At 38.6% G+C, this 22,476-nt stretch overlaps 2 protein-coding genes and 1 long non-coding RNA gene across 3 annotated transcripts; all 3 read right to left on the minus strand.

Moving 5' to 3' along the window:
* Window positions 1-23: 23 nt before the first annotated feature.
* On the minus strand, window positions 24-4,340 carry LOC110160147 (lipoprotein lipase). Its single transcript, XM_055164465.1, has 10 exons — window positions 4,134-4,340; window positions 3,116-3,312; window positions 2,664-2,843; window positions 2,452-2,563; window positions 2,149-2,382; window positions 1,832-2,074; window positions 1,632-1,752; window positions 1,331-1,549; window positions 1,149-1,244; window positions 24-1,060 (listed from the first exon to the last, which is right to left on the minus strand). Exons 1-10 carry the CDS (start codon window positions 4,231-4,233, stop codon window positions 1,027-1,029), a joined length of 1,536 nt encoding a protein of 511 aa, XP_055020440.1. The 5' UTR covers window positions 4,234-4,340; the 3' UTR covers window positions 24-1,026.
* A 2,510-nt stretch (window positions 4,341-6,850) lies between these two features.
* lpla (lipoprotein lipase a) lies at window positions 6,851-13,200 on the minus strand. Its single transcript, XM_020924779.2, has 10 exons — window positions 12,968-13,200; window positions 11,930-12,129; window positions 11,559-11,738; window positions 10,912-11,023; window positions 10,244-10,486; window positions 9,751-9,993; window positions 9,139-9,259; window positions 8,656-8,835; window positions 8,090-8,191; window positions 6,851-8,010 (listed from the first exon to the last, which is right to left on the minus strand). Exons 1-10 carry the CDS (start codon window positions 13,059-13,061, stop codon window positions 7,956-7,958), a joined length of 1,530 nt encoding a protein of 509 aa, XP_020780438.1. The 5' UTR covers window positions 13,062-13,200; the 3' UTR covers window positions 6,851-7,955.
* Window positions 13,201-21,811: 8,611 nt separating this feature from the next.
* LOC129411997 (uncharacterized) lies at window positions 21,812-22,476 on the minus strand. The gene is made up of 2 exons (XR_008633522.1): window positions 22,447-22,476; window positions 21,812-22,360 (listed from the first exon to the last, which is right to left on the minus strand). It is a non-coding gene; the product is annotated as an uncharacterized LOC129411997 (long non-coding RNA).

The following is a 22,476-nucleotide window of genomic DNA, read 5'->3' on the forward strand; positions in this document are numbered from 1 at the left end:
TATCCTCTGGGTCACCTTGACATAAATCCATGTTGTTCAAAATGCAAGGATACCAAGAAATTACAAAGTTTTAGTTTGGGTGATTTAACTTTTCTTGCTCATTTTTATCAAAAACAAATAAGGAAAGGTTTGAAATGAAACACTGATAAACGAAATATTGAGAAAACACACACAGCCTTGAATTGTGAAAACTACATGATAAAAATTGTACATTTTATGAAACAAACAAAACAACAAGGTATTTTGTCCCATCAATTTATTTGGTGATTATTTACACATTTACATAAGGCATTTGAGAAAACTATATACATGTTGCATAGAGCTGAATAATTGTGTTTACATATAGATATGAAAATATTCAGCTACATGTTCTGTTTTCAGTGCAAATGTTTAAGGTCACAATAAAACAAGAGTTACTCCTGAAAGTTACAACAGTCCCCTGGGTTTCCAGTTTTGAGGTAACTAGAGTAACTTCTGTACAATCAAAAGTATTGAGCAGCAAAAGAAACTATTCTGTAGACTACTTCTGATGTAAGGCACACTGAATAAAGCCCTTGGTCACAAATACTAATGCTAAGAGCCACAGTGGTGAATGCTTTGAAACGCTGAACTTACATAAACAGTAACATGTACCATGTTGAAGATCCTTAAAGACTGCTTTATCTGCTCTTGGAGAAGTGGCAGCAGTCTGCACAACCTAAGTAACAGTTGTTTTAATAAATACATCACTATTTACAAACAGGACTTTAGTACCTCCAGAACATTACAGGACAGATTCTTAATATTGGTAAAAAAACAAAAACAAACAATATGTACATATAAAGATACTTTAGGTACATTAGGAAAATCAACGGTGCTTTTAATATATATATATAAAAAAACAAAAGACAAATTTTACAAAATTGTACAACATTTACAGGGCTGTTTTAAATATGTATTACTATCTTATATGCTATATAAATATTTACAATAGGGTATGTTTAAAGGTGTATAAATTATAAGTGCTAACAGAATGGACATCTGGGATCATCTTGAGGATGTGAGACTATCCAGACGAACTCTATTACCAGAAGTAATATAAGTTTTAGTCAAAAGGCTTCCTCATACAATTGAAAATGCATGATTGTATATAAAAGGTTTCTCCTTACCTCCTTGATGCCTTCCTCCAGGCATCTTTACACTTTACAAAAGTCAGTTCTTGGTCTAAGTTGTGAGCTTCTGGGTCTTTGAGACAGAAGACCACCCTGGGACACAAAAAAACAAAACACAATTGATCAGGAAGTGCATTCAGGGCACCACTAAAGCTCTTCCTGTATCATAAAGCACTTACTTCTGCTGTGTCTCTCCCGCCCTGATGCGGATCCGGTGGACGTCCATGCTGTTGCCCTCGTCTTCACCGGACCACCATGATGAGACTATCTTTAGCATGTTTGCAGCCGACCAGCCATTTGTCTCCTCCCATTTAAACTTTAACATCAGAAGATCACCAATATCTTTCTCAGTCACCAGCAGAAAAGATTGGGTCCTGTTAGTGGCTATTTTCTCCTTTCTGATAATTAGAGAGTGCAAAATAAATGTGATTATTATTATTTTTTAAGTTTTTAAGCTTGAAATGTTAGTATTGAACTCACAGTTTGACCTCGAGATTTTCGGCCTCTCCTTTGGTTCCATAAAGTGAGACAGTGAGTGATGACTCCATCTCAGAGCGGTTCACTTTACTGGAGAAATGGACCTTCAGCTGATAGTGATACACTAAAAAGTCACAAACCAAATATTATAGATCATTACAAAATGTTAAAGACAGTGTAAGTTTAATTTTCTATTGCCTAACCTCTAAAGGGCATGGAGGATCTGGTCATTGTGTACATCTGCACATTCCTTGGTTTGCGGACCACTCTCGTGTCGTAGCCCACCGCATTACAGCGACTTTTGCGGCAGTTGAGGCACATGCCGCGGTTAAACACGTCATTACTGCTGCACCTGTAGGCCCGGGCGGCCTCTTTCTCATTGAGCAGAGAGTCAATGAACAGGTGAATGGAGCGCTCGTGTTCACACTTCACTGCATCACTTATAGCTGAAACAAATACATTTATTTAGTTTAAGGCTCTGTTCTGATAATGAAGGTTTAAATGTTGAAGAGCCACTAACCAAATAAGCCAAAGTTTGCAATTTTCTCCAGGGCCCCTCTGAGGTTGCAGCCTGGTTGGAAGCTGCCTCCGTTGGGGTAAATGTCGACGTGTCCCACAGGCTGCTGAATGCCGATGCTGAGCCCCAGAGATCCTCGAGTGAACGTGTGCAGCACATCCACGAAGTGAGCATCGTCCGGAGACAGGCGTCTGTGCGCGTGCTCACCCTCGAAGTCTGGGCCAGCAGGGTCCAGACCTGAGCACAAACACATATGAGACCACAGCCAGCACACCTCATCACACTATTCATTAAATACACTTTTACCAGTTATACGCCCAACTTTATTGTTTGCATGACTTCCCGCAAACCCAGCCACATGAGCTCCAAGACTGTAACCAATCAGGTGCAGGTTGTCCAGAGGCATGTTGGTGGCTTCCTACAGTTAATAATAAAAACACATTGTTATTCACAGTACAACTGACTTAAACTCTAACTTGTGGTATTTGTAATTTGAGTGTGTACAGATGTGTACTGACCTCCATCCAGTCGATGAAGCGGGCGACCTCCTGCCCCACCGATTTCGTTTTCTGAGCTGCCACCACATAGTGGTTCTGGGCCGAGTTGAGCCAGTCCACCACGATGACGTTAGCGGTCTGCTCTCGCTCATAAAGGGCTGACACCAGTTTAGCCACCCAGCTTTCAAACATGCCACTCAACTAATGAAAACAGAGAAAACAGCAAGATTTATTACCTCAGACATTAACAGAAGTTTATGTTTAGATAAATAATGATTCTCTTCTGAGAGTAAACTACAGTTTTCACTGAAGGATGGTCAGAGCATGATTGTGCTTGTTAGTTATGCATCCTATTAAAACAATGTGGAATGAGCTTTTGGTGAGATGTTGCTTCAGCAACAGTAAAATGAAGAAGAGCAAACAAAGTGCTTGAGGCAGTAATGGGAGGCAGGTCTGGGCTCGTGTGTGCTCACCGTCCAGCCATGGATGACTAAGAATGTTTTGGCGGAGCTGTTGAAGGAACAGGCTGAGAGAGATTCTGCTTTTCCAGGGGCAATGAAGCACACGTCATCATCTGGATGGGACGGTTTACGCAAAGAAAACCTGACCAGACTTCCATTGGTCTCATGTCTGTGCTCAAACAAATCCTTGACAGGATCCAGAAAATTACCTGTTAAACAAAGTTCAGATTTAAAGACTGAAAAACAATGTGAGTACAAATGTGACTGTAGCTGATGTCTTGTCTTGTTTGATGTTTTGAGGGTGGGAATTCCAAGACGCCTGACTAGCTCACTGAGTGACTGCTTCCAATAAGCTGTGGCCCCTGGAGGCCCCCCTCAGTAAATAGACTTCTACCTTAGACAAGATCAACGCTCAGGGGTTATGGGGGTTCACTTGGTCAGACAGAGCTCCATAGTAACCACCAATAGATTTGCTGGCTTTGTTCTTGCCATCTCACCGACAATAATCTGCACAACTTCAGTGCAGCCTGAGTCAGCTGACTCCACTCGGAGGAGTGCGCAGTGGGGGTAGGGACCATATAGAAAACAGACGTTTACAACGTTTCAGCGGAGTGGAACACTTTACTTTTGAAATAGTATGTTTATTCTTATTTCTGCACAGCGAGAATAACTTATGAACTTGCCAGGGTGCTCAGTGCAGAAACGCTTTCTCTCTGCTGCACTTAGGGGTTGAGCAGTTCTACGTCATGGTGACTTAACTGACACTGGAGAAGGTTACTAGCAGAACTTTATTTATACCGTGGCGTGCAGTGATGTGGATGCAGAGTGACAAAAAACACTGATATAAAAAAGCGCTGGTGCTCCCAACTGTTTGATCACGCACAATGCACGTTCATATCAATTGTATTCATGAAAGTGTTCGTCTATACACATGCTCGAAGTTGTAACTCCTTGTTTTAATCTTTAGCTCGGTGACAGACTGTATACACAGTCTGTGGTGATATCTCGAAAAGCTGAACGGGGAACCTACCAAAAATAGAGTCGGCGAGCTCCTCTTCCAGGGACGTCACATTCTGCACAGCTGCGATTAAGAACAAAAAGTAAAGAAAGCGAACGCTCCACGTTTTCATTTCTTTTACTGAAGAATCTTTTCAAACAAACGTCTTTTTACGTTTAAATGAACCACGTGGTCACAGTAGAGTAAACCTGTACTCGCGCGTAATTCCGTGCGTCCTGATCCGGTACAGAGCTGATTTCTGAAGCACCTTGAACTGGCCGCGTCTTAAATAGCACCTCTCACGAGCCATTGGCTGGGCGACTGACCTCGGGCGGGGAGTGGAAAATTGTTTGTAAGGTAAATGATTAGACCACTTTATGTGCAGGGTCAACAATACCACATCTAATCGCATAGACTTAATAAAACTAAAACATTTGTAGGCTAATCTGCAGTCATATGAGTTTATGTAACGTTTTGGTGATTAATAATAATAGTTTTTATTGTTAGTATTTTTGTTATGGATCATGTGTATGCCATTTTGTCCTCAATAAAGAGCAAATCAAATGAAAATAAATAATTATTGTCATTAGCAGGTTGTGGACTAGTTGTATAGGTAAGTAGTTGTCATATTGCATTGTGAATAGTAGCAATAGTTTTAAATGCTTGTTCTTTTGTGTAACCAGGCGTGCGTTGTATGTGGCCAGATCTATTTACCATAAGTTACTACTGACAATATTTGTAATGGACTGGAAGCTGAGGTCGGAGCAAGAGCTCTTTTGTTTTGTATAAAGTCAGGTCACATGACTCTGGTTACAAGCAGGTAACGACTCGAGGGGTAGGTTTCTCCTCCTGTGTTTTTGTGATGTCAAAGATTGTGTTCAACACAAAAAGTAATTAGTCATAGATACCCTTAAAGGCCTAGCTGTTTTCTGATCTATGTCATAATGTTTCTTCATCACAAACATACCTGGAGTTGTGTTTTGTTTCATTCACAGTTTTAACACACAAACCCTGCTTATTTAGGTTGAGTTTTCCTCTCAGACTGAAAACACCCTGTTCCACTTCGTGATGTCATGTAGTAATACAGGTCTCCAATGTGTTTTTATAACTTCATGACATCACAAGGTGGAACAGATCATTTTGAGTTTTGGTGATATTTTCTAATAATGCAGGGTTACTCAAACGTGTGAATGAAACAAAACACATGTAACAGCATTATAGCATTGCTTAAAGCTTACATGACTGATATTTGACTAGAATAGAAATATCCTAGATCAGAACAAATCAGATGAACAGAAAATTTTGCCCAGACATGGCACTGCAATGTGTCTACAATGTGATATGATGTATTTTGGTGCACCGTTTCACTTTTTGGTGGAGGGTGAGGACAGAATAGATCTGTGGAGAGGAGACACCACTACCTGAAAGTTAAATGATTTATTAAAAAAAAAAAAAAAAAGATGTCAAAACAAAATAAGTAGGAAGCAGACTGCTTTTGTAAGATACAAAAGATGAACATTCAACAACACCCAGGACAATGGTCAGTTTAGATTTAACCAAGAAGAGCAGAAGCTTCCTTGAACACAATCAAGTAAATGAGACTGAAAGAAAGACACTTCATGGAAGCTCTTTGCACTGAAATTTGGTGCATCTGTGAATATAAAAACACATTGCATCCTTTGTTGTTTTCTCTTGTGGCACCCAGACCCACATTTCCAGCAGCAGCTTCCTCAGCAGAACATCTGGGGGAGGTCTTCCAAGAAACGTGACACATTTTCGTTGAATACCAGTGTCTGTGTTTGGTTATTTTCAGAGTCCCGGCCTCCACCACTTTGCACTGTGACTCTGGCCCTTGCCGGGAGTCACCACTATGAATGATTTTCTACTGTAAATTATATGTTTAAAGAGTTAAATTTAAATGGCAAACTGTGTAATATTCATAGAAAAATAAAAACATCTTCATGAAGACAAGAAAGTGTTAGACCTCCAACCTTGCAATCAACTCAGTTTTCAGTTTCTCAACAATGTTTCTGAGAATACATGTGTTTTACATACTCAGGTCAAAAAAAAAAAAAAAAAACAGCGTTGATGTTGAAAAATATATACACCCCACAAACAAGTCAAAGATGACCAAATAGTATGACATCCAGCCCTTACCACAGTCTGTGTACAGGCTTTTATTACAGTTTTCTACTGACCCAGGAGCTGTTTTAGTGATGTTAATGTACACACTCAGAGTTAAAGCTGCGTCATTTTAGACTTATTATGTAATTTGTTTTCAGTCATTAGTGGGATACAAACTTGGTCTGATGCTGTTCATATGATAGAGATGAAACACACTGGTCTTTTTGCAGAGTGCAAACAGGACTAAAAGTATTCCTCAGACATTCAGATGTTTGCGGTGTGGTTCTTAATGATAAAAGTCACATGTTAACAGTTTGAGTTTTATAGCTTATTTACTTAAGGCAAAAGTTGGGTGAAACTGTGCTGTGGCAGGAAAGACCACAGACAAATTAAATTATATTGTGAAAATCCCAACAAAGTGTTAGATTCAAGCCATGTACTATGGGCCCATATACACCACTTTAGCACTGTTCATTGACCTCAACATTTACATGAAAATTTTAAATTCTCTCTAAGTCCCTGCTATCGCCCACTCACATTTGAGCTTAGAGCTGTCATGCTGTCTCTTTGCCATATTAGTTTGTAGTAACATTTTGGTGTTTTGTTGATAGTAACTTGAGTAGTCATTGGGATTCTAAATGATTTGTTTATTAATCCATCTTGGACCCTCTATTTGTACAGTGCACTGCATTTCATTTCAGACAAATGAATGCGCAGCTGACATTGTGACCAATGTGATCACGCTTTCTTAAGTTTTGTGCATAAAACACAAAATGCTTCAGTTGGAAAACAAATACATTTAACAATAGAAACTGGCAAAATATATTACAGCTTAATATACAAATATAGATTTGTTCTGTACATTTAATAAATACAAAAGGGTGTTTCTGGAGATGCATTATGGCTTAAGGCAGGCCAGTCCATTACATATTACAGAGACAGTTTATTGGAAGCAAAATGTTTGACCTTAAAAAGAGCATTCATTATTGGTGACAGAAGTAGTTACACATTTGACCAATTTGTCAGTGAAAGTCACAGTTAGAATAGATTCAAAGTGACTAAAGGTACAAAAACATAAATGCACATCTCTGCACCTCAACTGTAATCTATTAAATGGTGTCAGGGCCAGAAGAGCCTTCTAAAGTGACCAGTGACACAAAACCAACGCATAATTAATCAGATCACAGTTTAACATTAAAAATATATAATACTGATTTCACAAGTCTATTTACAAAGAACCAGAGCAAATCTCTCTTCAGTAGACTTAATACTTCTTTGGTCCCTGTTGATTGTTGGCAATTAGTGGTCAGAAGAAACAGAAAAAATCAAATCATATTCACCAAAAGATGTGCCAAAATTATGCCTGTCACTCCAAATTATTTACACTAAAATAATTCCAAGTTCACGCAGGCAGCAGAAACATACAAACAGAAAGACTATAAAAGCAAGACAATATTACAAAACAAAAATATGCGGCAAAAGCTATAAAAGAATACAATTAGTTAGGACATCCTCTATAAAGATAATGTATTCTATCTTCAGCAGCAGTGTTTTTACTGTTAATGATGGTGTTGGGTGAGGTTGTATAGGTTTAATTGTATGGCAGAAATGCGGAAATGTGAGAGTCCCCAAAGAGTTGATTTTCGTGTAGAATCTCACAGTAGTTTAGTCCATCTTTGGTCACGATTGAAAAAGCGAATGGCGTAAATCAACGTTTTTTTAAGTGCAAATTTATGCCTGTATGTCTTGCCCAAACTGGCTACCCTCAGTTTTCATTTTGTGGATCCTGTAAAAAATAAAGGTAAATTTTACTTGATGAAATTGACCAAAAATGTTCCAACAAATGTTTCATCTGTTGTACTTACAGCTTCTCTTTGCGGTTGTCTTCTTTTGACTTAACAAACACTGCATCTTCTCCACCCCGAACAAGGTATGCAAACTCACCATCCTTTGATCTGAAGACCACTCTGAAAAGAAGAAAGATAAGTGGTCAGGTTTTCATTCTAGTTGTATTTTCTCATACAACATTTACGGTGACTCAGTAACTTTTTTGACAATATAATGTTATTTCTAGTATGCTTTTCTGCATGCTATAATGGTGTTCCATCATCATTAGCTTAACCAAAGTTATATTTTGATAGATGCTCAAGCATATTGAGTATGTTTAAGTTGTAGTTCAGCACTAAAAAACACAAAACAGCTTCTTTAATATAACCCTATGGTCTTATACCAGTTCTGTAATACAGCAAAAGTATTCTTAAAGATCCAATTCTGTTCTATTGATGTGATCTTTTTCAGTATTGATACTTGTTCAAAGGAGCTTTTAGCTGTAATGGTAGTTTTAGTATTGATTAGTATCTGAGTAAAATTTTTTTGTCAGCTCTTCTGAGATTGTCACAAATAGCACAATGGCACACACACTGGTTCTTACTTTGACTGCCTCTCCCCGGACTTGATGCGCAGTTTACGGATGTGGAACTTGCTGCTGCCCCACCAGTTCCAGCTGAGGAGGCTATCCTTCTCCCAGCGCAGCTTGACAATCATCAGGTCCCCGATATCTGCGTCGATGGTGATGAGGAAAGACTGGGTGGCATTTTCATTTAGGACAGGCCTGAAAAATAGTCAGGAGAACAGGGTCAGAAAGGTTAACTATTGAAGGTGGGGTATGTAACATTTCTGATAGGGGGTTTGTCCGCTACCCCTACTTGTTTCCATGCAAATGTTGTATACTCTACTATAGTTCAATACCATACCATTGAACGGCATTCAGCATATTCATTTACTGGAATTTTTATTGTTAAAATAATAACACCGTGCAGTCTTAATCTCCCCAGATTGGAGCTGAGGTCGCACACCTGTTAACACTCCCTGGTTTGTGAATATGGGGTTTGCATGACACTTATGACACACTTACAGGACAAAGGGGATGTCTTCTTTCTCTCCGTGGGTGCCATACAGTGAAATCTTTAGGGGTTGTTCTGTGAAGCTAAGTTTGTCCTTGCTGAAGAAGTGAACCTTCACCTGGTAGTGGAAGACTGAGAGAGAGAGAGAGAGAGAAAGAATATGATGAGTGCTTTTGAACAGCTGGGCCTGCTGCCTGTGGAGCTGTCTGCACACTCACATGTTCTCTAACACTCAACTAATTCAGTCCCAAGAAATCCTTACGTAACAGATGTTCCTCTTTACTATATGATCACTTATAAAGTCTTTTATATTAAACTTAGCATCATAGTTTCTAGAAATTTCCAATTGTCTCCCAACTTGGACCTTTGCCAGAGTGTACAAATAGACTTTTTTCCATTGCTAATGTATGACATGCAGCGGTGTCACATTACATAAGCACAACTCATGACTCAAAATACTCCTGACCTCTACAGTAGTGTATCACTCACTGTCTGCACAACATTCAGAAACACAACTCGTATCTTCAAGATGATTGAAACTACAGCTTAAATTACTTAATTCGAACTAATTCTGTAGTACTAAAATCTATTTATTTTTTTCTTGTCGGCTTCTTTTCACATACCTTTGTAGGGCATCATATCTCTGGTCTTCAGATACATCTTGGTGCTTCGTGTTGAGCGGACTTTGTTGACATTGTAGCCCAGTTTGTTGCAGCGGTTTTTCCTGCAGCTCAGGCACAGGCCTTTGTTGAAGGCATCTTTAGAGTTACAGCGGAAGGCCATGCTCTGCTGGTTCAGGTTGACCAGAGAGTCGATGAAAAGGTGGATGGAGCGTTCATGGGAACACTTGACAAGCTGGTCCATGTCTGTAGAGGGAAAGTGACACAGAGTTAATTACATTAGAATAATGCATTGAACGCGTATATCTAGAAACTAATAGTTCAAAATGTATGCAATGGCTGTATGCTGGAAGTTCTCCCTGACACACTCTATTTAGGCAGATTGGCCTTTGACAATGTAATAATTGAGCAGATTATTGTGTGTAACAAAACAAACAGGATTGATTGACCAAATAAAATGAATAAGATAAGAAATGCTAGTGGTTCAGTGACATACTCTGCAGTCCCCTGAGCCCCTCGGATGCAATTCCCAGCAGGGTGTTCTGGATGTCACATCCCGGTTGGAAGGCACCTCCATTTGGGTATATGTCGATATGGCCAAGGGGTCTCTGGATACCGATGCTGCGTCCTGGAGAGCCCCTGGTGTTTGTGTGAAGCACATCTACAAACTGGGCATCATCTCGGGACAATGTGCTCTGGTCATCTGCATGCTCAAACGTGGGGCCTGCTGGATCCAAACCTGAGAACAAAAAGCAGGCTGATTCAGGCCCAAATGTGCTACAATCAGCACCCAGTTATTCCACTTCTCTGTTCTTTTCAATAAGCAACAAATTAAGCCTTAATGGAAAATTCTGAGATCCCTAGATCACATTAAACATACTATATTATTCTAAGCAGGTCACAGGGAGATTTGAAAGTGGGAAAAACTCATTCTCTCTTTAGGCTCACAAGCACAATACAGTCCTGGAATGTAGTCACACTAGTAGCTTATATTCGATTGATGTGCCGCTGCTGCCAGTGTTTTAGGAAAGGTTAACGTTCATATTCACAGCACACAAGGACTCATTTAGTCCACAGTAAATATAAACATCAATATTTTCAGATTTAAGAGCATGTTGAAACAGAAAAGGTTAAAAAAAATGTATTATTAATTGCTCCTCTTACCTGTGATCCTGCTGATTTTCTTATCGGAGAGGGCGCCGGCAATTCCAGCCACATGTGCTCCCAGACTGTAACCCAGCAGATAAATCTTGTCCCAGGGCAACTGCAGCTCATTCTGCATGAAAAGAGGTGGGTGAAATAAACACATGTCTTTACATTACAGCACATTTTCCCTTTAATTGTTGGCAGGCTTTGCGGTACCCATTGTAGGTATTAAAAGGGTTTGCAGGAAAATTGAAGGCAGTTATTACTATGAACACCAAAAATAGTTGCACATACAAACTCCAAACAAATGTGAGAAACTACTTGTGGTAATGGACTTTTGCCATGAGTCATGAAACAATAGCTGTGTTACATTAAATACTCTGCCTTGTAATGAGCGTCTGCTGCAACCCGCAAATACAGTCATAAAAAAGATATATGGTCTGCTTAAAATCAGAAGAAAAGAAAAACACTTTCAGCACTAAGTTATATTAAAAGACTATTGCATCATCAGGTACGCATTTGTCACAGTTGTGGCCCTTACAGAACTGGTGCGTGTGAAGAACTGTTAATGTTTACTGTTAAAAGCAGTTGCAGGAAAATAGGAGTTGCAGATGTGGGCCAGCTGCACGTTTGGATAAGTAAGTGAAACTAAGTGAAAGTCTTACTTGTAGCCAGGTAACAAATTTGGCCACATCACGTCCGACTAGTTTGGTGTAGGCAGCAGAGGTGGGGTAATGCTGGCTGGCACGGTTCAGCCAATCTACAACAATCACGTTGGCATTGGGTTCACGCTCATACAGGGCGGTCACCAGCTTGGCAACCCAGCTCTCATACATCCCTGTGACCTGGGAGCATAAAACATCTTTAACATCAGTCAGTGGGTTAAACTGCCGCTGAATACATGTGCATTACATATTAAAATGAGCAATGCAAACTTTAAATACACTGTATGCACGCATGTTAACCTCTTTCTGTCATTTTATATTATATTTGTGAGACATTATAAGGGACATGTGTAAGGGTTGGGTTCACATACCGTCCAGCCATGTATAATAATGAAAGTCTGTGTCTCATTGTTGAATTCACATTCTTTGATGGTCTCAGGTTTGCCAGGCTCAATGTAACACATGTCCTCATCTGGGATCTCTTCAGTGCGTCGGGAAAACTTAGACAGTATGTCAGTGTAGTCTGCGATCCATTCTGTGGTGGTCGGCAGAGGAGCTGTGGTGCTGTTTACTGTTAAAATCCAGAGAAAACACAGGGTTAGGGCAAAATAGTGACTACCAAGGTCATGCATGAAATAATAACAGAAAAAAACAAGACAAGCAACACAATACTGTAAGAGGAGAGGGAAATGGATTTAATTAGATCATAGACAGCATATATAGCATAAAACCAATAAGTCTATTGATTTTATGTCTCTATAAACTTGAAATTTCAAGTGAGCAGAAGAGAGTGCTTTCTATTCAACAACCAGCACGATTGTGCACAAACACACATGCCATTAGGGATCATTCTCAACCAGCGGGTCAAGTAGGAGCAGTATAAAACAAGGAAGTGTCGCCCTCTTTTGTCCTTATTATAAAAGACATCTAAATCTAACGTTTACATTTAAATATCTTGAAATTAAGAATGAAACACAAATGCAGCAGCAATGAGTAAAGTGAAGAGATAAAGAAACAGACTGAGGGCAAAAAGTGAACATTATTTATACAGGCTAATTTGGCTCATGTAGTCTGAGCACACAGTAGAAATGGCATCAACAAAGCATAAGTCATATGCAAAACTTGTCTAAATTCCTCCTTCTCCCCGTTTTGCCCCTTCTTTTCTTTTTGTTCACAAAGGGCCAATAGCAGCTTTTCTTCGTGCGCACATGGAGCATGAATGGTGCGTGGAGGGATGTAGACCTGCACCAGACCTGCACATTCAAAGCCTTTCACTGTGTAAAACTCGTGACAATAAGGGCGAATTAATTAACCTACTCACGTCTGTTTAGGTATGGGTTAATAACAAAAATGAAAACTTACCTTTGCAACAAGTTAAATTAAAGTAGAGGGGAATGATAGTTACTTACCAAATGTATCTGTGGTTGGTTCAGAGGAAAAAACTCCAAAGATTTTAACAAGAAATATCCAAACAGAGATAAGATGCCTTATTTCTTTTTCCATGTTATAATAAAAGTTTGAACTTCCCCCAAAAATAATAAGTTTTTTTGTTTTTAGGTATCCGAATCGGGTGAGCCTGAAGAGCGGGATACAAAGTGTGGGAGTTGTGGTTGTGGGGTGAACTTTCTTATGGTCTGTCAGAGTTGCCGCTCCGACTCATCTATATGGGTGGCTGGGGTTAAATATTCGAAGCTGATTGGCTGGTGAGAGGTAGTGGGCGGGTTTTTTCAGTCACGCTCTAAATCAGTGAGGTAATCATTCACAATCTTTAACACAGGACCCTCTCTTAGGTATCTGCACACAAACCGCCCATATGCTTTGTATTTTGAAGCCATATTTACTTATAAGAGTTAACTTAAATTTCCCTACTAAACTTAACAAACTTTTTAATCATTAGTAACACATGAAGAAATCTACATAAGTAAAAGTATTAAAGTACCCATTTAAAAATGAGTAAAAAGTAAAAGTATTTCACACAGATCTTGACTAATTGTTAAAAAAAAAAATACAGATTTTTGTTAACAGTGTCCATATGAATCAAATTCTTATTTTTTCTTATGAATTTTGTGTATTTATTTTTGTTTGCTCAAAGCTGAAGCTTGAACTTAAACCCCTTATCAGGATATTACCACAAACATGGTAAAAATAAAAATAAAAATAAGAAAATAACTTTTTATTTTTAAGTCCAAGCAGTGGAGTAGAAGTTACAGATACCTGCTCTCAAATGTAGTGTAGTGAAAGTAAGAAGTATCCACTGTAAAATGTACCTAAGTAAAGTACGGCTACCTAAAAGATTTAAGTACAGTATTTTACTACTTTTACTTTGTTACCCTCCACCACTGCCTATATATAAAGGTGGTGACAACATGACTGCAAAGCCTTTATGTCTTGGAGGTCAGTGCCACCAGGTCAACAAGAAGCATCTTAAAATGGTAGCAGCAGTAGGGGTGTGTTACAAGTCTCCTCCTCTCATTGGTTGAACAGCTTCAATCAGAACAATTAATGCCACAGAAAGAAAGAAAAGAACATTGAACAAAACAGCTAAATGAATAGATTGGTTTGTCTACTGTATTACTTGTTATATGTGTAATCTATGAGAAATGGACACATGATGATGATGCCTAAATATATATTAGTATTTTAAAACTCATCACCAGGGCACTTTGGGGCACAGACTCCAAAATCAAAAACATGTGTAAGTAAGACAGGATACTTTGAAAATATTATTGCACCGTTTTTCATTCCACCAAAACCGGACAACTTACAGAGTACACTTTCTATGTTTTTAAATGTGATATATTTTCATTTTAAGGCAAGCCTGACGTGAAGAAATATTATTCTAATCAATCTATGGAGACGCTTTTGGATTATAATATCATGTGGACAATACCTCATGCTGCCATGTTGTTCTTTGCATTTATTTCACCTCTCATGTGTCATTAAACATTTTTCTGTCTCTGTAGATTAATAATAATATTAAAAAGTCCCCTAAGGTCATGAGTAAAATGCGAAAACACAGTGATTCAAAAGCCAGCTTACACAATACATTTCAGTGAGTTTGTTCATTAATATGCAGTACTTTACTTAACTTCTGATCCTACAAGGCTACTGCTGCTTTATAAGTAGCATCACTTTTAATTATGCTGTTGTTATGATCCACTTCCCATCAAATCGTACATACTAAGAACAAGAGTATCCATGGGTTTCAGACTGATGAAAAATGAGCATAGTTGCCATAGCAATTAACATTTCAAAACAAAAAATCTACCTTGTCCAGGTCAAAATAACAAATGTTGCTTGTACATAAACATAGAAATCCATGAAGATGAAATCTATGAATAGAACATTTTATTGCTTTAATTTGCATAGATAAATGACATGAATATCTTCATTTTTTATGTACTGTTGCAAATGTAAATTTCATTTGAGACACTTCAGGATATTTTGTGTGGCAGCAAATATGGCTTCAAAGAAAATACTCCAAGACTTTTCAAAGGAAACACTAAGGGAATGAATCTTTTCATCATCAATCTAATCACTCGAGTGAGGCCCTTCCTCTTGTGATCACCTGGTCCTCCCTGGACACTGCTGTGATGCTGCAGGACACAGAGACGTCTGGCTCTTCTTCTCCTCAAACTGCCCTGACAAAGATCTGCTGACCCTACCTGACCAGTCCTCCTGAGACTGAAACACAAATGTGTATGTAAATGTTAAAGCAAAACTGCAACAGCTTGCTGCAGCAAAACCTAAATTTCCCTCGGGATTAATAAAGAATTTCTCTCTCTTTCATTGATACATTTACAATGTTGAGTCTCTTGAATAACTTTCACTTGTAAACATCTGCTCCACAACATTACCTCTTTCTATATTTTATTTATAGGCCTGTTGTGTCTGTGATGTGTGTGCAGTGAAGGTGATGATTATGGACACCCAGCTGACCCAACCCCAGTGTTACTCACAAGAACTACGCCCATCACCAACCTATTCATCTCCATTTCAGCCTGCCATGTTTAAGCCTGCCCCTAAGAGAGACATACTGCAACTCACTAAATAAACACACTAATCAGACTCACCCAGAGTACATCGCCAAACTCAGAACAAATCTTCTGTTGTGTTATCTTTATTGCAACAAGATCTAGTAAGGAAATTAAAGGGTCCATGTTACACTATTTTCTGATCTGTTATAATGTTCTTTCTTCATAAAAGTTATTCCAGGGCTAGATAATATCAGTCCTGGAATTACAAATCTACTGAACTAAAGGTAAAAGGAGTTGTTAACAGACTAATAATAAAGAGTTACTCAAACATGTGAATGAAACAAAGCACAACTCCAGGAATGCTTTGATGAGGTCACAACATCTTAAGAGTCAGTTTCTTTAACAAAATCACGTAGAAATAACAATCATTTCCTCCTTGCATTTGATTCTTTTCTTTTTCTTCTGCAACTGTTCAAAAAGCCACACATTTGTCTCACATTCTCGTGTTTGTACTTGTGAGATTAGGTCGGTCAAAGCAAGCTGCATTAGTGTAAATCCAGCCGAACAAATCGAGCACAGCCAAGAGCTTTTCTATCTGAAAGCTGAGTCCTGCACCAGTGCACTCAAAGCAAAAGTTTAAATCGGAAAGGAACACACAAACATATGGTCAAGTTTATTCATGCCAAACTCTGACAAAAAAAGATAATGCATTTTATCTGGGTCATATACTGGCATGCAAGATGTGCAGGAGCTCCCACAGCTTTCTTATACTGCAGAAAAAGAAAGACAGTAAAACTTTGCTGACTTGCTGGCATATAAATGATATGTTTGTAAACTGATGAGTCACTGAGACCTGCTTCTAGGAAAAAAGGAAACTGGAATAATCTTGCACATGGTCTGATTACAGTATGTGTACAGTTGTGGTTTGAGGTTGTAAGAGTTTTTAACCAATGCCAGACCCCCAAACACAGAATTGGGGCTGCCTTGGACTCTCCAGCATAAAACATGCTCTGAAATGCTATTAAAATTTAGGTTTAATCTTTTTTTTTATTTTAACCACATGCCCATTCTGATGTAACCTTCACAAGACTGACAGTTTAGGAAAAAGGTAGTGCTCCGCTGTACTTTTAAAATTGGAACACCTTCACTAGAATCATTTGGATGATTTTAGTTGTAGAATTTTCTATCACATTTGAACTAAAAGTAAAAGGTACCTGTTAACTTGAAAACTACTGCTTCATGGCATCACAAGGTGGAACAGAGCATTGTGAGCTTTGGAAATGTAAACAGACTAATAAAGGATTGCTCAAACATGTGTCAATGAAACAAAACACAACTCCAGGTTTTGTTTTGTGTTTTTGGAGGTAGCAATAATCTAACATGGCCTAAAACGCACAGAAGTTGATGACATAGAACCTTTAGAGGGGATAGGAAAAGTCCACTATTCATTGCCAGTTTAATTTCTGAAACTTCTAACTGCTCATGTTTATTGTCTCAATAGGACACAATAATTGTCTTTGCAAGGCCATCTTCTGTAAGTTTTTTTTTTTTTCCCCCCCGATACAAATCACTGTTTTCCCTCATTCTTATCTGTAATGTGATTGTCTCCCAGTGTCCTCCATTGCCATCTTCAAAACCAGACACAACAATGCATAGACAAGTCTTTCAGGAAATTGAGACTGGACCTTGATTCCAGCTGGAGAGAAAATACCAGGAAAATACCAGTCATAGTTTCTTATCTTATCATAAGGTTCAGAGCATCTCAAGACCCAAGGGACCCTCCAAATAGTTAACAGTACTCTCTAGTTAATTCGGCTATAATTGGCTATTGAAGAATCTATAAAAAGACTAGATTTGCTGCGTGGATGGTGAGGGAGAGAAAAGGCTTCCCAGTGTGGTTCACAGTTTTACAAGTGTTTTACTAAAGCACACACAGTGATAAAGGAGCAAGTGGAGCAGAAGTGAGCAGAGAAGGGCAGTATTTTACCCCTCTATTCAAAGTGGACATGTTGAGGCCACGGTACACGAGCTGAGGCAGTTTAACGAGGGACAGAACAGATCAGTGACCTGGTCTACTGATGTGATTTCAATGAGAAGGGGGGCAGTCATTTAGGTGTGTCTAATGAAAATGACAAATATACCCTTAGGATGTTATGAATGTATGCTACGATCAGCTTTACATGAGAAGTCATGACATATAGGCAGTGTGGATAGGTCATAGGAACTAAAGGCTGTGTTCACAAATGTTTTCAGAAATATCTTTGTGTGGGCTGAGTGATTTTCTGAGAAACATCATGGCCAAACAAGTTTTTAAGTCACCGTGTGTCTTGTAAACAATTTACACTCATATATAGTGCAATCTAAAGGGAACATTGGTAGATGATTGTTTTTAAAGCAATAGTAAAATTTGTGCTTAGATATCTGGTAGATATCATGACCTATATATATATATATATATATATATATATATATATATATATATATATATATATATATATATATATATATATATACACACATATATAAAATTATTTTTTGAGCTTCCTTTCATTCAAACCTGTGGTTCTCCAGCAGTCTTCTTATCACACTGCATTGTGGTACACCATAGCTTCTATGACCACTCACTGTAAAACAAGATATAGTACTCATACATGAAAACATGTGCATGCACAAAGTCCCAATGTGCACTGTTTTATTTGCAGAGATTAAGTCCTCAAGCATGAATGTTTCTGCAGATACTACATTAGAAAGCAAGTAGGCCATTACATAACAAGTTCAGTGTTCTACTTAGTGGAATGTCACTGATCAGATACCTGTGTGCTGTGTTTGGTTCTTTGAGCTCGTCATGTACGTTGTCTTCTGTTGATGAGTGACTTGTAGTCACTCTACAGTCTAGTTAGACCTGTCTTCACTGACGTCCACTGTCACATAGGGCATCCATTGTTGTCAGACATATATTTGGACACAGAGCAGAAGATTCTAAGGGTCTCAGAGTGTTCTGACACATTTTAGCTCCTGAAATGTATCTTCTTTTCATCTCTCACCCTCTGTGAGATAAAGAATGAACTGCACCACAACCTTGACAAACTGGTACTTTAACATTTAATACAAAATAAGCCTATATGGTGTGTATAATGTAGCCTACTTAATTGTTGTAAATTATTATATGAGCTGAAAGATTTCATTCTTAGGCCTACAAGCTGCAGAGCTTGTAATGTTTTTTCAGCTTTGTTTTGCCTTTTTTTCTCTTTCTTTTTAAAAAGAAAGTTCCTGGTGAATCCATCTCTGGGGATCTACCATCTAACACATAAGTACAATCAAACACAAACAATGGCTGCAAATATATGACCCAAGCTCTGCACCCCCACCTGCAGCAGCCCTGTGCAGCAATCTTCAGTAAACAACTTATAGGGACCACTCTGAAGAACTGCCTTTTTTATGTCTAATCAAGGCGGGGCTTGTCCGTTACTGCCAATGTGATTAGAAGAGTAAAAATACTTAGAGGTAAGCATTTCAAGGTTACAATTTGTGGTTATATTAAGCTTCAAAACATCATTATCATACAGATAACAACCCTGATGCACCCTGTCAACTGGCAGAATGTTTGTTAAGGAGAAGTTAAAAGTTCATCTGGTTCATTCTTAAAGGGAAAACTTAAAACAATAAACATTTGAATTTCCAAAGGCCAAGAATCTGGGTAAATAATGTCTCACAGCATGAAGTGACACCAGGCCCAGTGGCATATGTGAGCATGCATTCCATATGCACTGACCACATAACTTTAATCTCCTCTCCATTTTATTTTTGAATGCAATGGCTGCTGTTGGTCACTCAACATCTGCCCTCATCAGTTGGATCCATTTACCAGATGCATGAGACCAAAGGCTCAGTGCACTCTCACCCAAATGCCTTGTCCTCGTTGCACTAGTGTTCCCTGTACGTGATGTTATGTTGACATCTCCAACATACCTGCCGTTCAAGCTCACGGCAATGCGGGAATCTATGTAAACATACATACGTTGGTTCACTTAAATTGGCTATTGTCAAATTGTCGTGTAAGGTCGGTCACCCCTAAAGTGAAATCCTATGGCACTTGTAACCCCATGTACCTATAAAAATTCACATCTCAGGTGGAAAGGAAACGAATTTGTAAATGATTGGCGCTCTCTACTGGACAGTTTAAAAAGCTGTTACGAATAGCTTGTGGATAAATTCATCAGTATTCTTTACTTCTACTTGCATTGCACTGAAATACACAAATGAAACTGAGTAATGAATGAATGAATGCAGGTGCTGGGTTTTAAGCAGTGAGGATTCAGATCAGAGTCCCTTTATGTTTAAACAAACTCTACATCAGCATTGAAACTGGTAACCCAAATGAGACACATGAACAATTCTGATTGATTGAAAATGATTTTTCAGACAACACAATTTGACCATAATTTCTAGTTTTACTGTAATTAACAATGTAGCAAAATGAGAATTGTTATCAGTAACAGCCAAGAGTTGTCTACCTCATACACAGGATGCGGTCAAGTCATGTTCTTAAAATGTAACCTTCCTCTTGTGTTAGGGTCGCCACCGACCCGTTTTAGGTTTAAAATGTATAAAAGAACCACACAGGGTTAGTTTATTGCATCAAGGCTTTTTGACTTTGTCAGGAATATCTATTTCAACAAAATAATTACTTTTTTTTTTTTTTTTTATTCTAAATTGCTCTGGTTAAAAATATACCCTTTGTGGTGTTAGGATCGGTTTCGACCCGGTTATAAAAATTTGATTAAAAAGCAATAATTATAACCAAAACTGAAATCATAAATGCACTGTCAGTCAAAACAATGATAACCAGCTCCTCTTCCAATAATTTGAGCTTTGGGGGAGTCTCATTTTGTCTTGTTTTCCTGTTTACCTGCAAACACACAGGCAGTGCTGAGAGTGGCAACCCCGAGAAAAAAACAAGGAAAACGTGTGGTCCTTGATATGAATACTGGACTACAGGGTCACAATATCACTTGTGACAACTTTTTAACCAGCTATGACCTTGGACAAGAGGTTCTTTGGAGGAAACTTACCATAGTGGGCATGATAAAGAAAAATAAACCTAAGCTGCCTGCTGAAATCTCGCAGGTGAAAGGCAGGGCTTCATTTTCCTCAAGATATACTTTTACAGACACCACCAGTGTTGTCTCATATTGTCCAAAGAAAATACTAAGTGTGGTACTTTTGTCTACTCTCCAAAAAGATGCAGCCGTGTCATCAGGAAAGCCCACAGTTATGATTGACTATAACAAAAACAAAGGCAGATTGGACAACCTGGACAAGCTGACTGTCACCTACACTTGCCAACGAATGACCAGAAGATGGCCATGATTGTGTTCAACAACATGGTTGATGTGTCTGCATATAATGCATTTGTGTTGTGGACCCACATCGACCAAGGGTGGAACTCAAACAAAAAATACAAGCAGAGAATTTTTCTTGAGGACCTGGGAAATTCAGGGTGCATGCTGAGCAAAGAGAGAGGGTGTCCTGAGATCCAGAAGGCCTTAAGGCCTTGGTCAGACAACTGTGGAGCCCCCCTAGCTCCATCCACGCCACAAAGACCATCCACACCAGCATCCTCCTCAGCCAGCCGTGCCTCAACACCAGCCACAACAACCACAGCCACAACCCCACTCAATTCACCTGACTGTAAACGGAAGAGGTGTCAGGTTTACCCAAGTAGTAATAGCAGTTGATAATGACGTTCAATTGTTAAAAAAAAATACCTTTTTAGCCTCTTTCTCATTGTAAATATATACGGGTCGAAATCGACCCGTAACACCATAGATGTTACTATAGTTAAGAACATCAAAATTAAAAAATTAAAAAAAATTAATTTTACAGATGTGTTCTAATACCCCTCAGTAAAAGTCAAGTAACACTAAAAAACTTTTATGTAGTTAAATTATTCTCTTGAGGTTAATTTTACCATTTTCTTTGTATTGAAATAGAGGGGTATACTGATAAAAATAGGAGCTGAAGCCCCCACCAAAGACATTAAAACCAACATTTTCATGGAAAAGGAAGCCTAACAAGGTAACCAAGAGATGAGAAACAAATTTGATAATTACTTTAAGTGTATTTCACAGCTGATTTAGAACACGGGTCAAAACTGACCCGTTAACACAATAGATGGTGATGGAAAGCTAACACAGGAGGAAGGTTAAATAAAGGAAACAAATTAAGATTTAAGTCACAGCTTTTTCTATCAGTCACAACTAAAATGCATCAAACAAGACTTTGAAGTTACTTTATTACAGTAAAGTGAAGCAGGGAACATGTACTCATTCAGTTTATGTTCAATAATGTGAAAGACAGACTTAACCTTAAAAACCTTGCAAATACCATTTAAGATCAAATAACAAAAGACACAAGTCTGCTTAACTAACAATATGAGCATATTAACAAAAGGTTGTACCAAAATTAAATACGGCTTCAGCAAGTGTGGCCCAGGTGAGTCTGGGTGAGGTCCGTATACCAAGACAACCACATGAAAATAATGAGACTTTAATTAGCCTGCTCCTAATGAGGGGACATGTGCACTGTATGACTGTACACCAAGTAGAACACACTCGGCAGCAAAACAAAATCAGGAGTAAAAACAAAACAATTCAATTGTGTTATTCTTATAAAACAAAACTGTACAAAACCCGGACCTAGACCTCTACAGTCTGTTACTGTGTGTGAGGTTAGTAGCGGCGGCCAAAGGCTCCTCCTCCCTGCATAAGCTGGTTCTGTCTGTTCAGAGCGTTAGAAAGAGACTGGGATGATCCCGAATAGCCCCTAAAAAAAAGACAGCCACAAAGAAAGAACATGGATTTGTTATATCCACACAGAAAACACACCAGGCGTTTTGCTCAGTACACTACCTTGCTCCTCGTCCCATATGACTCTGTCCA

The sequence above is a fragment of the Boleophthalmus pectinirostris genome, unplaced genomic scaffold (assembly GCF_026225935.1).
Source record: "Boleophthalmus pectinirostris isolate CB_2022bp ecotype Guang Dong unplaced genomic scaffold, ASM2622593v1 HiC_scaffold_7, whole genome shotgun sequence".
Classification (NCBI taxonomy): domain Eukaryota; kingdom Metazoa; phylum Chordata; class Actinopteri; order Gobiiformes; family Gobiidae; genus Boleophthalmus; species Boleophthalmus pectinirostris.